The sequence below is a fragment of the Alligator sinensis genome, unplaced genomic scaffold, assembly GCF_000455745.1.
Source record: "Alligator sinensis unplaced genomic scaffold, ASM45574v1 scaffold103_2, whole genome shotgun sequence".
NCBI lineage: Eukaryota > Metazoa > Chordata > Crocodylia > Alligatoridae > Alligator > Alligator sinensis.
The window spans coordinates 18,975-32,782 of record NW_005842166.1 but is presented as its reverse complement, the minus strand read 5'-3'; the positions used below and the strand labels follow the sequence as shown (position 1 = coordinate 32,782).

Sequence of the window (13,808 nt, the reverse complement as noted above, 5' to 3'; positions counted from 1 at the left end):
CCGGGCTGGTCCTGCCTGCCCCACTTTCTAAATATGTAAATATTGAGATATGCAAAAAAGACTTTAAAAACTCTCTTTTGTCCCCAAAATAATTCATCATATCACCTTCAGTTTAACTTCCCAAGGAGACGGTGGGTTGGACACCCCCGCTCCCTCCGTTGGAAATGGAGGTTTTCCCTCACGACCTGTGGTGGATGATGCAGCCTAGCAGCTGCGCGTGTAGCCGTGCTACTCGCCTACTCTTTGACTCGGACGGGTCGCGCAAGGCAATCATTGTCGAGTGAAGAGCTATTTTTACGTGCCCAACTTGCGAAGCCTGCGAGGAGCTGATTAGGAATTGTGCGGACTCGGCACTTCTGGAATAATCAATCCAGATGTCACGAACGCCTCTATCAGTGGTGACCTTTGAAAAATGTTAGCCTCAATGTCTCTGTGTCTCAATTTTTGCATCTGTAAATCTGGGATAGTGAAACTGGCTAGTCTCCAAGGTGGACTTTGCAAACGTTCATTAGATCAGGTTCATACTACACTAAGTACTGGGGTTTGCTCACGCTATAAAAAGCCACGTTCTTTATGCAGGTTGGGTAACCCAGGTTAGAGCAGTGATGAAGACACAGGTTTTAACTGAAGGCAGTTACTTGGGGTTGAACTGGGGTTGCTAACTCAAGTAATGAACTGTTTTGTCCTTGCTGCTGTTCTAATTCCAGCTAGGGAAATTAGAGTACATCTTTGTTTGCAGCATCGTCACCCCCAGAGAGACAGGCTTAGTCCACATGCAGAGTTCTGGCAGCCTGGATGGGCCAGCTAGAAGTGTGAAAAGATCCCACATCTGGATACAGCTCTGCTGACAGAGCTGCTGCCATTTGTGGCAGCTGGTATAATGTTGTTGGTAGGAAATTGCCTTGATGGTGTTTGCTGCATCTTGATTGGGGCTGTCCACAATAGTTCAGCCAGGTGAAAGCATCAGCAGCCCCCCCTGTAATATAGACAACTCCAGCATGGGTTTGCAAACTTGTCTCGTGCTGTCCATGTGAGTTCTGTGCGAGGAGGGATTCTGCAGAGCTGCTCTTTCAGACCAGCTTGGCAAACTCTTTTGTCAGTCCAACGCTACTCAGCTTAGTTTTGCTCTGCTGTTTCTTTCCATCCAAAAACCACAGCACCAGCTCCTTCCTGGCTTGAAAGGGGCAGCTCCTTTGAAGGCCAGTGGAAGCTGTGGCCCACAAAGCTGCTTGTCCCCTGTTGGTCAGTGGTGCCCATCTTTAATGCCAAGTGCTTCTTTCCCTCTGTCTTCAGTGCAGGGTGAAATTCTTCTGCGTGGCGGCAGGAGCAGCCATGACGGATAACAGCATGGAGTTTCAAACAGACACGCTTTTGGTGCCCAGCTTCAGCAGCCTTCCTGCGGAGCTCCTGGAGCCTCCAGCCATGGACTTGGAAGAAGGTGCCTTGACAAAATCTGACTTACCAAAGACCACAGAGCAAAGTGTTCATAGTTTCCAGCAGCCTGGCTCAGCCTTCAGTGCCCTGTGCTCTGAGTTTCACTCCTCTGACTCTGACATAGAGCTGAGTCTTGGTGCTACCACTGAGAAGGTGGCTGTCTCTGAAAGCAGAGAGAACATAGTGTTGGGAGGCCTGGATGCAGCCCCTAGCTCAGTTACTCTCCTGGGCTTGGACCTCCAGGAAGCAGATGCAGAAGTTTGCAGGGACTTGGGTAGAGCGATGGAAAGCAGTGAGGATGCCACAGTACCTGGGACGGATGCAGACTGGAAACCCCCTCAGAGGGTAGGGGGCACCAGAGGCCCAATAAGCTCAGGACAGAGTGACTTGGTTTGCATGGATCTGGATGAGGAGCCAGAGGCTGGTTCCTGCCTGGGAGGTGAGGAATGGACTGATAACGATGAGGACGGTCAGTTAGAGATCCAGGGCCTCCTCGCCCAGCTCCAGTCCCTCAACACCAGCTTCCGTGATGACTCGCCCACCTCAGAGGATGGCCTGCTGCCACCCTCGGAAGTGGGTGACTGTGGCATGGGCTGTTCTGAAAGAGATGCTATGCTTCCCTGCAAGGGGGCCTCAGGGGCTTACGGCATCTGTCAGGGGTGGCTAGATGAATGTCATCCCTGCCCCCTGCATATTGCCACAGGGAGAGGCCTGGCAACACAACCCTGCCATGCCCCGCACTCCACCTGCTCCCGGAGAAGCCGGGAGTGCCATGGCCTGCTGTTTGCAGAGGCCAACAGGGAGGACTTGCTGAGCCTCCTGCGCTATGAGGGAGGGCTCCCAGTGGAGGCAGACACTGAAACACCCCTTGCCAGGTCGGATGTTCTGGCTGGGACCAACCTTGAGGTCTTGCAGTCCCAAGAAAACCCCACGGCTTTGGAGGTGGATGAAAGCACAGTGGAGCTGGGCGCGTCGAAGACAGAAGACTCCTGCCATTGGTATCAGCGCCAGGGTGTCTCTGAGGAAGACTCTGCCTGCTTGTCCCCATGTAGCTGGGACGGCCCTCCAGAGCCTGCATGGACAGTGACATCCCCACCTCGGACCCAAGGACCAGAGCAGGCCCCCGGCGGGGGTGCAGCTGTGAGTTCTTTGCATGCCTGAGGCACTGAAAGGGTTGGGAAAACACCTCAGCTTGAGCGGGGAAGGATGCAGAGAGCAGCTGCCCTAACTCCTCTCCTCTGAGGTGCTCTCTGGGGTACGCTAGGGGAGAGTCAAAGGTTCCTGTGAGTGCAGGGGACTTCTTTTGCCCATCATGTTCCTCTCCTATCACGTGCGCAGCAGTGCACAGCCCAGTATCCTGCATGATGGCTTGGGAATCCCAGAGCCCTGGTAAGGGCCAGCCCAGACCTTTTCAGTCCCCTGCCATGAGACTCGCACACATCCTGTCTTCTCGGCTCCCATGTGGAGAGAGCAGGTCTGGGGAGCTGGTGGGAGCTGTGTTGTGGGCTAGCCATGTTTGAATGGAGCATGTGCCCTCTGTCCAGCCCTGTCCTCACAGCTGACCAGAGTGACTGACTCCACCTCACTGACCAGGCTTGCTGGCTCAGCCAGGCCTAGCACATACTCCTTGTGGCTGCTGAGCTAAACCAGAGGCCTCTGCTTGACAGCAGCTCCATGTTCCCACTTGTAGGCAAACAGGGTCAGGCCTGCATCCCACACACGCAGCATCCAGGGCCTTTCCATGACCCCACTGCCTTCTCCCCAACCTCAGGTGGGGCCCCCCTCACGTCCTTTACCTGTTGTCCCTCCCTGCTCCTTATACCTCCTCATGCGGAGTCTCTCCCCTTACCCGCTCTCCTCCCACCCCAGGTGATCCCTCTCAGTTCTCAGCATTTTGGACCCCTCCAGCTTATCTTGCTGGCTCTTATTTCCTACTCAGTCTTCAGCGGCTCTGGTTCCTAGCAGCTAGCAATCGCATCATGCCTGCGGAGTCCCCCTGGCTCTAGGAGCAAATGTTAACTGACGTCATGATTGCTTTACAGACTAAAGAATCCCTGTCCTCCTATCCGGCCTTCAAAGAGGGTGAGTAACTTGACTGCTCACTACCTGGCACAGCCAGCTATTCATGGCACTGTCTCCTTGGAGTCCAAACTGCCAGTCCACCTGCTGTGGTTCTGCTGTCTCTCTGGGGTGCTTCAGGCCCCAGGGGTGGGTTCCAGTTGGGACTGGGGAAGGCAGCTTCTCCCCCAGAGTACTTAAACGTACACTCAGAGCAAGGCTACAATGACAGGAGTGTCTGTGGCATCCTAACTCAGGAGGTTTTTGAGGGGCCAGCCTGGGGGAGCAGGAATAGAATATAATGGCTTCAGGTCATGTGTTTGAATCCTGCTTTTGTCAGAAATAACAATTTGCCACCTGTATAGAACAAGTGTAGAAGGTCTACGTCCAGAATCCTGGCATGTAACCCCCATCTCTGCTGTCTCTACAGGGGTCATCCTCTGTGGGGATGCTGAGGACCCAAGTAGCCACAGAGACTGAGCTCCCTTCTTGCCTTCAAAATGGGTTGTACTGACTCAGGCCCACAAGCAAGGTGGTCATGGGAGCTGGCAGAGCTGCTGCTGGTGCTGTTGGTTTCTGGGGCCATTGATGTGCCCTTCCAGTAACAAATACAGCAAGAGGAGTTGCCAGGTGGGGTCCAACATGCCCAGCTCCAGCTAACCAGTCACTGGGCCTTCTAGATGAACATCTCAGGGAGAAGCAGGGGTGTCCCCCCCTCTCCTTCCCAGAGACAGAGGCAGCTGCCCTGGCAGAGGGCCCCATTCTGCGTTTTTTCCCTCCAGAAGCGTGGGTCAGTGGAGTGGGCAGCTGGTGCCCGAGCTGATCTGGCTCATGAGGGTGACTGAGGAGCAGTAGCACTGGCAACACTCAGGGGAGGTTGGAGTTAGACTCAGATGCTTGGGTCTGCTGGTACCTGGGAATACTTGGCCACCGGCACACGGGCTGCGAGATGAAAGGCCCTAGCATGATGGAGAGAGACCCTACTCCAAACCCACAGTCCCTGTTGCAGTTGAGAGAGGCAAGGCCTGCTGCTTCCAAGGACTAATTTGGGTGCAGGGGGAGTCCTGTTTTGGCTAATGGCTGTCTGTGTGCTTCAGTGCCAGGTCCCTGTGACCCAGAGGACCTACTGGATGGAGTGATCTTTGGAGCAAAATACTTGGGCTCCACGCAGCTTGTCTCGGAGAGGAACCCCCCAACCAGTGTCCGGATGGCGCAGGCCCAGGAGGCTGTGGACAGGATCAAGGTGGGTGGGTGCCGGAGGGAGCTGGGTATCAGCAGCCCAGCAAAGTCCGTGATCCCTGAGTGAGGAGCAGCTGCAGCTCATATTCAGCTCTTGTCCTCCATGCCAGGACCTGCAGGCAGCTGTTGTGAGAGTGCTCTGGGTGGCTCCCCATAGTGACAAGCAGGGACTCCTGCCTGCTGGGAGCTGTAGCCCAGCTTGGTTGGGGCATGCCAGCTACAGTGGCTTCTAGAGGTGGCAGCACACTCCTAGGCTAGCCAGGGAGCGATGGTGATGGTCATCCCCACACACCTTGACCTCTCCCAGGCATGCAGACTGCAGCCTCCGCCCTCATCCGTCTTCAGTCCTCTTTACCCCTGCCTGTCAGAGATGAGCTCCCAGGGTGAGTTGGGCCAAGCTGTGCCTGGAAGCAGGCATAGTAGGCAGTCATGGGTATTGGCTTTGGGTGGCTTGTCCATTCCCATGTGTGTTCTAGACTGCATGCAGCTGGTGAAGGCTGGGCCATGCCAACTACTGGCTTTATAGGGGGTACGGGAATGAGCCACCCTTCCCTGCTGCTCCAGAAGAGGCTGCTGCTGATTTTACCTGACTCTAGAGCAATATTTGTACTGGAGTCTGCATGAAGCAGGATTAGGCAGCATCCAAAGCAGGTCACTCCTGTGCAATCAGTAGCAGAGCACAGCTGGACATGGAGGTCCCTTTCTCTGAGCAGGTGAGGATAGATTTAAACAGGATTCCAGCACTAGGAATGCAGGGCATTGTGGGAGAATAGGCTAGTGGTTAGAGCACAGGCCTGGTAGTTTGTGTTCCTCCTCTGCTGGGTGACACTAAGCAAGTCACTCTCTTGCTCTGTGCCTCAGTTTCTCTACCTGTAACAAGGGAAGGATAACACCCTATCGTGGGACTCGGGTGTGACCACCTAAAGCATTTCCTGTAGATACTGGGCATGAGTCCTTTGAAACTGAGGCAGAGAGGGAGAGGCAAGCTTCCTGATTGTGGCTCCTGCCTGCCAGCAGGTTGTGAATCATGGTAGCCACTGCCCATGTCTGTCCCTTCCTGTTACAGCATCTCGGAGTGCTTGTTGTTTGTGATCTGTTCATCTTCCAGGGGCAGGATCATTACCCTGTCTTCCAGGGGTCCAGTCAGGGGGGCAGGACTGTCCTGCTATTGTACAGTCAGTGAAAGAGCCAAAAGGAGACCTCTGAAGTCCTGACTTCAAGTCCCTTGCTCTGCCTGCCTGCCATGGCACTGTAAGTAGCCACTTACACAGGTGCTCTGTTGTTCCTGTGCTGTAGGCACCCGAGGGAGAGTCCCAGCCCATGACAGAGGTGGATCTGTTTGTCTCCACGCAGAGGATCAAGGTCCTTACAGCTGACACACAGGTGCGTAGGAAATGTGATATCCTTACGAGGTAGGTCTCTCTGCTGGGGCTAGCAGGCATGTTCCTATCCTTACTAGAATCCTATTCCATCAGGAAATGCTGCTCTGCACCTAGCTTTCCCTGGCTTCAGCCAGGTGCTTGGCCCATGTCATAAAACGTCCTGAGTGTGAAACCGTGTCACTTGCTCTGAGTGACGATTGCATGTGGGAAAGGTGTCTCGTGTCATATTCAGATCTTGATAAAGGCACCTTTCCTCTGGGAGGGAGCCCAAGCACTTCAAATGGCCCCAGTGAGGATCGCACAGCTACTTCAGAAATCAGCCACTTCTTAGATGGGTGGGTGCATACATGCATGTGTGTGTCTAATATAATTCAAACCTGGTCCAGAAAATGCGATGACCCCCATAGACATCAGATGACTTCCTAACTGAGTATGCCCACAGGGTTTTGCAGCTGTGTAATTCAGCTGGTTTGCTGCTTCACAGTAGATAGAGAAGGTCAATAAGAATTTGCCTTCTATGCTGTGAGGTATGCACAGTTTTGTCCCTACAGGCTTTTCTGTGAGTTCTCTGCAGGACCTGGAAAACTGGAATGAGGGATTTTGTTTGAAGGAATGCTGAAACTTTACCAGAGACAGGATTTCTCTTAATTCTTGGCTGTGTGTTTGAGTCATACAGATGCTAACCATAATCAACTAAGTCAGTTTTAAATAGCCAAAAGAGCCTTGTCCTCCTCAGTTAGTTAAACTTCCCTTTCCTATGGCCTGTGCTGCCATCGTCCTCCTGCCTTTCCAGCTGCCCATGGTGGTTGGCAGAGTTTTTTACATAATGCTGCCTCCTGCAGGAGGCCATGATGGACCATCCGCTCCAGACCATCTCGTACATCGCGGACATTGGCAGCATCATTGTGCTGATGGCACGTAGGAAGCTGCCACGGCGGACAGAAGCCTCAGGGGAGAAGCGGCTCTATAAGATGATCTGCCATGTCTTCCATTCGGCCGATGTGAGTGTGATAGATTGGGCTCCCCCATGAAACCCAGGCGGGGCTGGGGGGTGCATCATTGGGAAGTTCATCATGCAGGATGTGTGCAAAGGGAGTGGTACAAGGGTCAGCTCTGAGGTCCTAGGTGCCATGGCCAGGAGACTCGCTGTTGGACCTCCAGCAGGCACCATGCTGGTGGTTGTACCTGTATGTGGGTCTGGGAGGGATAAGGGTTGCATACCTTACTGCAAACACCCTTGGGTTCAAAACCTCCTGGAATCCAGCGTAGGCAAGAGAAGGGTTAGGTAGTTCTGTGCTGCAAAAGTGCCTTTGGCCAGGTGAGGAGCAGTCCGGAGTTGGCTCTGTCCTAGCCCCATGGGTCACAGGCTGCCCTATAGCTAGGGTAGCAGGGTTTCAGTCTGTGACTGTGTCCCTTGGGGGAGTCCAGACCAAAGGGATGGGCACTGGGTTGGGCTTGATCCCTTCAATCCACTGGGCTCTGGCAGTGGGTGTGCAGGTAGGTGACCCCAGCTCCTAGTACCACACCCCTGCATGCTGAGCTGTTCCAAATGACCCAAGATGCTGTCCTCCGCAGGCACAGCTGATTGCCCAGGCCATTGGGCAGGCCTTCAGCGTGGCCTACCAGCACTTTCTGCAAGTCAACAGCATTGACCCAAGCCAGCTGAGACTCCGCCAGCAGGGCCACAGCCCAGAGGACGAGGAGCTGTATAATGGGGACCTGGCCCACTTCTCCAAGCAGGAAAACTGCAAGGAGGTAAGAACAGCCCATGGCCAAGTCTGTGTGCATGTGTGCTCAAGCCGTTTTGCAGCAAGGGCTTTACCTTGGCCCCCTGAAGGGCTCCCTGGTTCTGGGAATTGGCCTCCTGCTGGAAGAGGCTAGGATTGAAGTGGCCATGAATCTTACTAGAGCCCCTTTTTGTTCTTCCCCCACAGTGGGGTCTGGCAGGGGGGATGAATGACCCAATTCAGTTGGGGGCAGGCAGATGATAGGACCCAGCTGCTGCCACCACTTCTCCCCAACTCCCAGCATTGGCACAGTATGGCGAAAGCCCCCTCCCCTGGAGCCCCAACACTTGACTGAGACAGAGGGCAGGGAGAGCCCTCCAGTGCAAAATGCTGCTGAAGCCATGGCTCCATGGCAGGATCCGGTCTGTGGGCCATAGGTTGCTAACCCCTGTCTCACAGTGTTTCCTGTGGGGAGAGGCTGGAACTAGAGTAAGTGGGGGTCCCACATGGTTAGCGCTCATAACCTGTTGCCAGCAAGTCTCCTGCTGGGTTGGACTTGGACTGGAGTGGCTGTGAACCCCCTGACTCCCCAGTGCCAGCCTGGCTCTGTATGGCCTGGCAGGCCTTCTGCTGGAATAAATCAGGGCAGGGCTGGCTGAGACCCCAGAGGGTCAGTGCTGTGCCTCTTCCCTTCATTGCCTCTGGCTGAGGAGGCCAAGCCTGGCATGGCTTGTGCCTGCGCTGTGTCCTGCCCCTGGCTGAGCTCCAGAGGCACTGTGTTCTGGTTGGCATTCAGCTGGACCAGACCAGTCCATCTGCTGAGAGCCAGCTCAGCCCCTGGACTCCCCGTGGTGCATAATGTGCTGTCCTGCATGCAGGTCTGTATCCAGAAGCAGAAGGGGGAGATCCTGGGCATTGCCATCGTGGAGTCAGGCTGGGGGTCCATCCTACCCACCGTGGTCATCGCCAACCTCATGCATGGGGGTCCTGCAGAGAAATCCGGGGAACTAAGCATCGGGGACCGGCTCATGTCCGTCAATGGGACCAGCTTGGTGGGGCTGCCTCTCAGCACGTGCCAGAGCATCATTCGGGTGAGGCTTGGGGCGGGATAGTTCAGCACAGGAGCCACAAGAACATAGGGCTGTGTGCTCTCCTGCCACTGGTGCTGGCTAGCTCACAGGGCTTCCAAGCCAGGCTGAGCACTGTGGGCCAGTGTACTGCCTTGGCAGGTGGTCCTGTAGCAAACAGGACGAGAGGGTGAGTGTTGTGTGGGTGGGGACAGCCAGCTGCTCTGCAGAGGAAATCTCTTGTTGGACTAGTAGCACGTTGAGCCGTGGATGTCACTAGTGCTTAGTTTGGGCCTCTGGTTGGGGAGCAGGGGAGTGGTGGGACCAGTGGTCCATTGGGAGTAAGAAGAGGACAGTGAGGTGAGGGCACAGGGGAGTGTGAGGGGACAAGGACAGTGAGGTGAAGGGCATCCTTGGAGAGAGTCATCCTCTTCCCACTGGGGAGGTCGAAACACTTTGTGCCCAGATCCTGAGGATCCAGAGACCTGGGGGAGAGCATCCCAGCACTGTGGGGACAGAGCCTAGGGTAGAACCTGTGGGGCTGGGGCAAGGAGGCTGGGACTACTTGGATGACCCCTGCAAGCATGTACGGACCTGGGAGCCAGGAGTCCCTTACTGTGAACTGGGACTGGGGTTGTTCAGTCCCCTGAAACAGCTCTCAGGGGAGCTCAGGAGTCTTTCTCCTCCCTTCTTGATTCTGGCAGGACCTGAAGCACCAGACAGAGGTGACCCTGAGCATCGTGCACTGCCCCCCTGTCACTACAGCGATCATCCGCCGCCCAGACTCCAAGTACCAGCTGGGCTTCTGCGTGGAGAATGGCATTGTGAGGAGGGGAGCACGTGAGGGCTGGAGCCTTGGGGAAGTGTGGGGGAGGACTGCTGCCTGGTTCACCCAGCCCGGTTCACCTGTGGTCTGAGCTGCAACTCCAGACGCCCCTTCTGTGCCCAGGCAGACCAGGGGAAATAGAACAATGCTGTGGTCAGTGGCCCAAGAGACCTTTCTGGCCCTGAAAGAAGCAAAAACTTAAGACCTGCTGCTCCGGGTGTGCTGGCCGCTGTCCTTGGTGTTGGAGGGGGATCTCTCAGCCAGAGGAACCCTACAGATTGTGGCTTTGTGTTACTAATGGCGGCTTCCTGCTGCAGGAGAACTGTTTCCTGCCCAAGTACAGCAATGTGCATGGGTGTTACCCAGTCCTGAATGAGGTGTTGCCCACACAGGGAGCAGCATAGGTTTGGGCTGCGAAGGGAGGCCTGGTACCTTTATTCCCCCACACAGCAAGCCTGGCTCAGAAACTGTCTCCTCACCCCCAGCACAGCACTAGCTGCATGGTAACCCCCTGTGCAGGGGGTTCACTGGCCTTGGCTCTGGTGACCATGGCTCTCTCCTCTCCAGCTCACCCACAATGCTTTCTTATTGCCCCAAAAGCAAATGTGTAGCAGGCAGCCCCATACCTCTGCCATGAGGAGGCACTAAGGCTGGCACAGCAGGGCGGGAAGTACAGCCTGGACTCCGCATGGGCACCTTGAGTCTGTGGTCTCCCGGCTTCACTCAGGGCTCAGCGAGACTCACTGGCCTGTGGCAGCAGCGGTGTCTGGGATGTTGGTTCCCTGGGGCAGGCACTCCTTGGCTCTGACCAGGCTCTCTGCTCTTCAGATCTGCAGCCTGATGAGAGGGGGGATCGCAGAGAAAGGTGGCATCCGCGTGGGCCATCGCATCATTGAGATCAACGGGCAGAGCGTGGTGGCCACGTCACACGAGAAGATCATCCAGATCCTCACGCAGGCAGTCAGCGAGGTGAGCCCACCCACAGGCCAGGCCCAGGACTTGCTGAGTCCCCTTTCCTGCTGCCCTCGCTTCCTTCCAGCTCCCTGCCAGCTGGCCCAGCAGGTTGCATCTCAGGATCACAGCTCTGCTCTTGCCCCTGCGTTGCAGCAGCTGTGACCCCTGCTGGAAGGGTAGCCCTGGTGTCACTTGGCCCTGGCTCCTCCTGGCACAGGCTGTCCTGTACTGCAGAGAATGGATGTAGGGGTTGAGGGGCCTTTTCTGTCCCCCTGTCCCTCCATCGCTCTCTTCAGTTGCAATAATGCTGAACCTTCTTGTCCCACAGATCAGATGGGCAGTTCTCAGCCCATCCACAGACCAAATCCAGCCCATGGGCCCAATCTGGCTGTGTTGTGGTGTGGCCAACAGTGCAGGGGGTGGGGACAGGGCATGGACTAGCCCCAATCCAGCTGCGTGGGGGGGTCTTGGCCTGGCCACACAGGGCTTAGGAATTTGGAAGTGGGAGAGGGGTGGCAGTATTAATTGACACTGCTTCCCTGCTGTTAAATTTCCTGACCCTGCTGTGTAGGTTGGATGCCAGGGGTCTGTGGGCTCGATCTGGCCTGCATGCTGGGGGTTGAACGTCCCTGATCTATGGCAAAATCTTCCCCCACCTCTCCCCAAAGTAGGTGAGCCTGCTCTGGAACTGCAGGTGCAGTGAGCCCTCATAGGAGGCAGAGCAGGAGCTCTAGTGTCCCCAGAGCAGGAGAACCCTTTGCAGCAGCAGTCCCAGCCAGTGCTGACCCACAGGCAGCAGAACTGAGCCAGTACTATGCTGAAGCAGTGTCGGTGTCGCATTTTACTGTCAGCTGTGATGTAACTTGATGCATCTTTGTCAGGGGTCTGGCAGCCCATGAGCCATGCAGGGGGGACCAGTGCTCTACAGCTCCAGTATGAGGAGGGAGGCCAGTGGGCAGGGGTAACTGGTGTCTCCTGAGTCTGGAGGGGCACAATTTGTGGGCGGGCTTTGGGGTGGGCCAAAAGCCCCATATCTACTCTTTTACTTCTGTGCTGCAGTTTAGTGCCCCCCTCCCCAACACGCCGCCGGCCTGTGCAGCAAAAAAACTGCCCCGTCCCGAGTAGTGCCGAGTCGCAGGCCAATCTCAGGGGGGGCATGTGCCCCCCCCTCCCCCTCCCATGCCCCCCTACCAGTCACCTGTGCCAGAGGGGCTAGAATAAGGACTTAGCCTAACACCAGTGTGTAGCAGCTTGCCTGCCCCTTGCACATCTGCAGCCAGAGCCTGGGGATCATCCTGGGATATGATTGAGAATCCCTCCAGTGGGTCAGTACACACCCCACTTGAGCCAAGTCAGTGTTCTGGCCTTGTGTCCTGTCATCATTGCTTTGTGCACGTGCCTCTGGGCACAGTTAAGGGCTGCTCAGTGTTGCTCTAGGGGTAGCTGCATTTCAGCAAAGTGAAGTACAGCCTGCACCTCCAGCATCTGTGGACCTCAGAGAGGGACAAGGGTGTGTGAGGCTCTTCTCACGAAGCTGTTCCCCGGGTCCCTTCTCCCAATGCAGGGGAGGGGGCAGTGGCGGTACTCTCCAGGACTCAGAGTCAGGGCGAGCATCTGAATGGAGTTCTTGTGGCTGATTGGCCCTGTTTCTGTAGGTCCACATCAAGACCATGCCGGCCTCTACATATCGTTTGCTGACGGGCCAGGAGCAGCCCATATTTCTCTGAAGAGCAGGAGTTTGCATTTGACTGCCTGGCTGGCACTGCACATGTTCTACCTGCTTCACTTTAGGGTTTGGGAGGAAGGAGCTGCCTGAGAGAGAGGCCAGAGCTGGGCCAGAAGAGGGTGTGCTGGGCCCCCCACCCTGACTGGCATGGACTCTTTTTGCCTTCTCAGGCTCTCCTGTCCTGCACCCCAGATCCAAGGAGGGACATGAGGGCAAAACCTTGGGGCTTTTGTAGAAGGTGCTTTTTGCAGCCTCACTATGTGAGGGCGCCCTGCTTTTGGCCTTAGTATTGTTTCAGGGCTTACGCAGTGGCCCTGGCCTTTCTCCTGTACCTCAGTTCACTTGCTGCCTTGCTCCCCACTCACTCAGCTGCTCTACACAGCACAAGTTGCCCATCTTGACAGGGTGCAATCCTGGTCCTTTCTGTAAGGCTCCAGAGCAAGGTAGAGAGAGCCTCTCTCTTGGCTCCCTCTCTATCCCTCAAGCTTGGAGTACAGGGCAGTTCTGTGTTCAGAGCAGCCCATGCAAATGCTCCTAGTCTCAACTGCGAGGACCTTTAACCCAGCAGGTTGCGTTAGCAGGAAAACGCTACTGCTGCAGAACCAGTGGTCCCCAGGGTGTTGCCCTGGAAGAGCTGGATCACAGTAATGTTCAGACAGGGCTCGGGCTGCCCTGGGTTGTGACCTTACACTGTGACGTTCTGCTCCTCAGGCAGAGAGGCCCCAGCCTTGTCATGCCCCCCTGCTGAGGGCAGAAACGCTAACTGCCTTATAGCTAGCAGCTCCTCCAAGGGCTGCTGTCCCCCGAGTTGGTCCAGGCTGCCTGCTCCACCCCCAGACTCACTGCTCCCTCTAGCCCTGCTGTCAGGCTCAGCTCCTGCAGAAAGTGGTTGCCAGACTCTTCCTCAGGGCATGGGGTGGGGGATGCATGGAGAGATTCTTCTGTGGGAGCTGTTGGCAGAGGCAGGGCTGCTGTGTCTGGGGCTGTGATTCCCAGGCTTCGCTTGCCCCAGGGAGCACCACCTCTGTCACTTTATCCCGTCTGGTTGGTGGGTGCAGCAATAAAGGCTCTTTGGGACTTTCATTGGTGGTTGCACATGGCTGGACTCCTGCCTGGGCATCTGTGCGGTGGCTAGTTTGCAGCTGTGGGGACAGTCTGTGGCCAGTCCATGCACAGCTTCACCTTAACTACAGCCCTTAGAGCTCCTAGGTTTGTACTTTTGGGATGACCTTCCAGATGCCCCAGAAGGACCTCCAGCAGCCACATGCTGCTGTGCTGTTGCCATGTACATGCAGAGGCTAACGGGCCCTCGGGCAGCATGAGGCCATGTCGCTCCCAGCTTCTGTGAGCTGCCATGGGAGCAGCCGTCTGCTGTCTTGTGTCCCCTACAGCATG

General features: G+C 55.9%; 1 protein-coding gene across 4 annotated transcripts in view; it reads left to right on the top strand.

Annotated features, from left to right (window-relative positions):
* The window catches only part of APBA3 (amyloid beta precursor protein binding family A member 3), a 13,881-nt gene extending 378 nt beyond the window's left edge, over positions 1-13,503 (top strand). The window contains exons 2-12 of one of the 4 annotated variants that reach the window (XM_025206618.1): positions 112-398; positions 1,294-2,574; positions 3,477-3,516; positions 4,590-4,735; positions 6,028-6,114; positions 6,956-7,114; positions 7,689-7,868; positions 8,719-8,931; positions 9,612-9,731; positions 10,562-10,702; positions 12,343-13,503. In XM_025206618.1, coding sequence (XP_025062403.1) covers positions 375-398; positions 1,294-2,574; positions 3,477-3,516; positions 4,590-4,735; positions 6,028-6,114; positions 6,956-7,114; positions 7,689-7,868; positions 8,719-8,931; positions 9,612-9,731; positions 10,562-10,702; positions 12,343-12,414 — 2,463 coding nt within the window. In that variant the 5' untranslated portion in view covers positions 112-374 and the 3' untranslated portion in view covers positions 12,415-13,503. Of the gene's footprint in view, positions 1-111; positions 415-1,293; positions 2,575-3,476; positions 3,517-4,589; positions 4,736-6,027; positions 6,115-6,955; positions 7,115-7,688; positions 7,869-8,718; positions 8,932-9,611; positions 9,732-10,561; positions 10,703-12,342 lie in introns of all 4 variants that reach the window. The other 3 variants (XM_025206619.1, XM_025206620.1, XM_006025751.3) reach the window with 3 other exon arrangements.
* Positions 13,504-13,808: the final 305 nt, after the last annotated feature.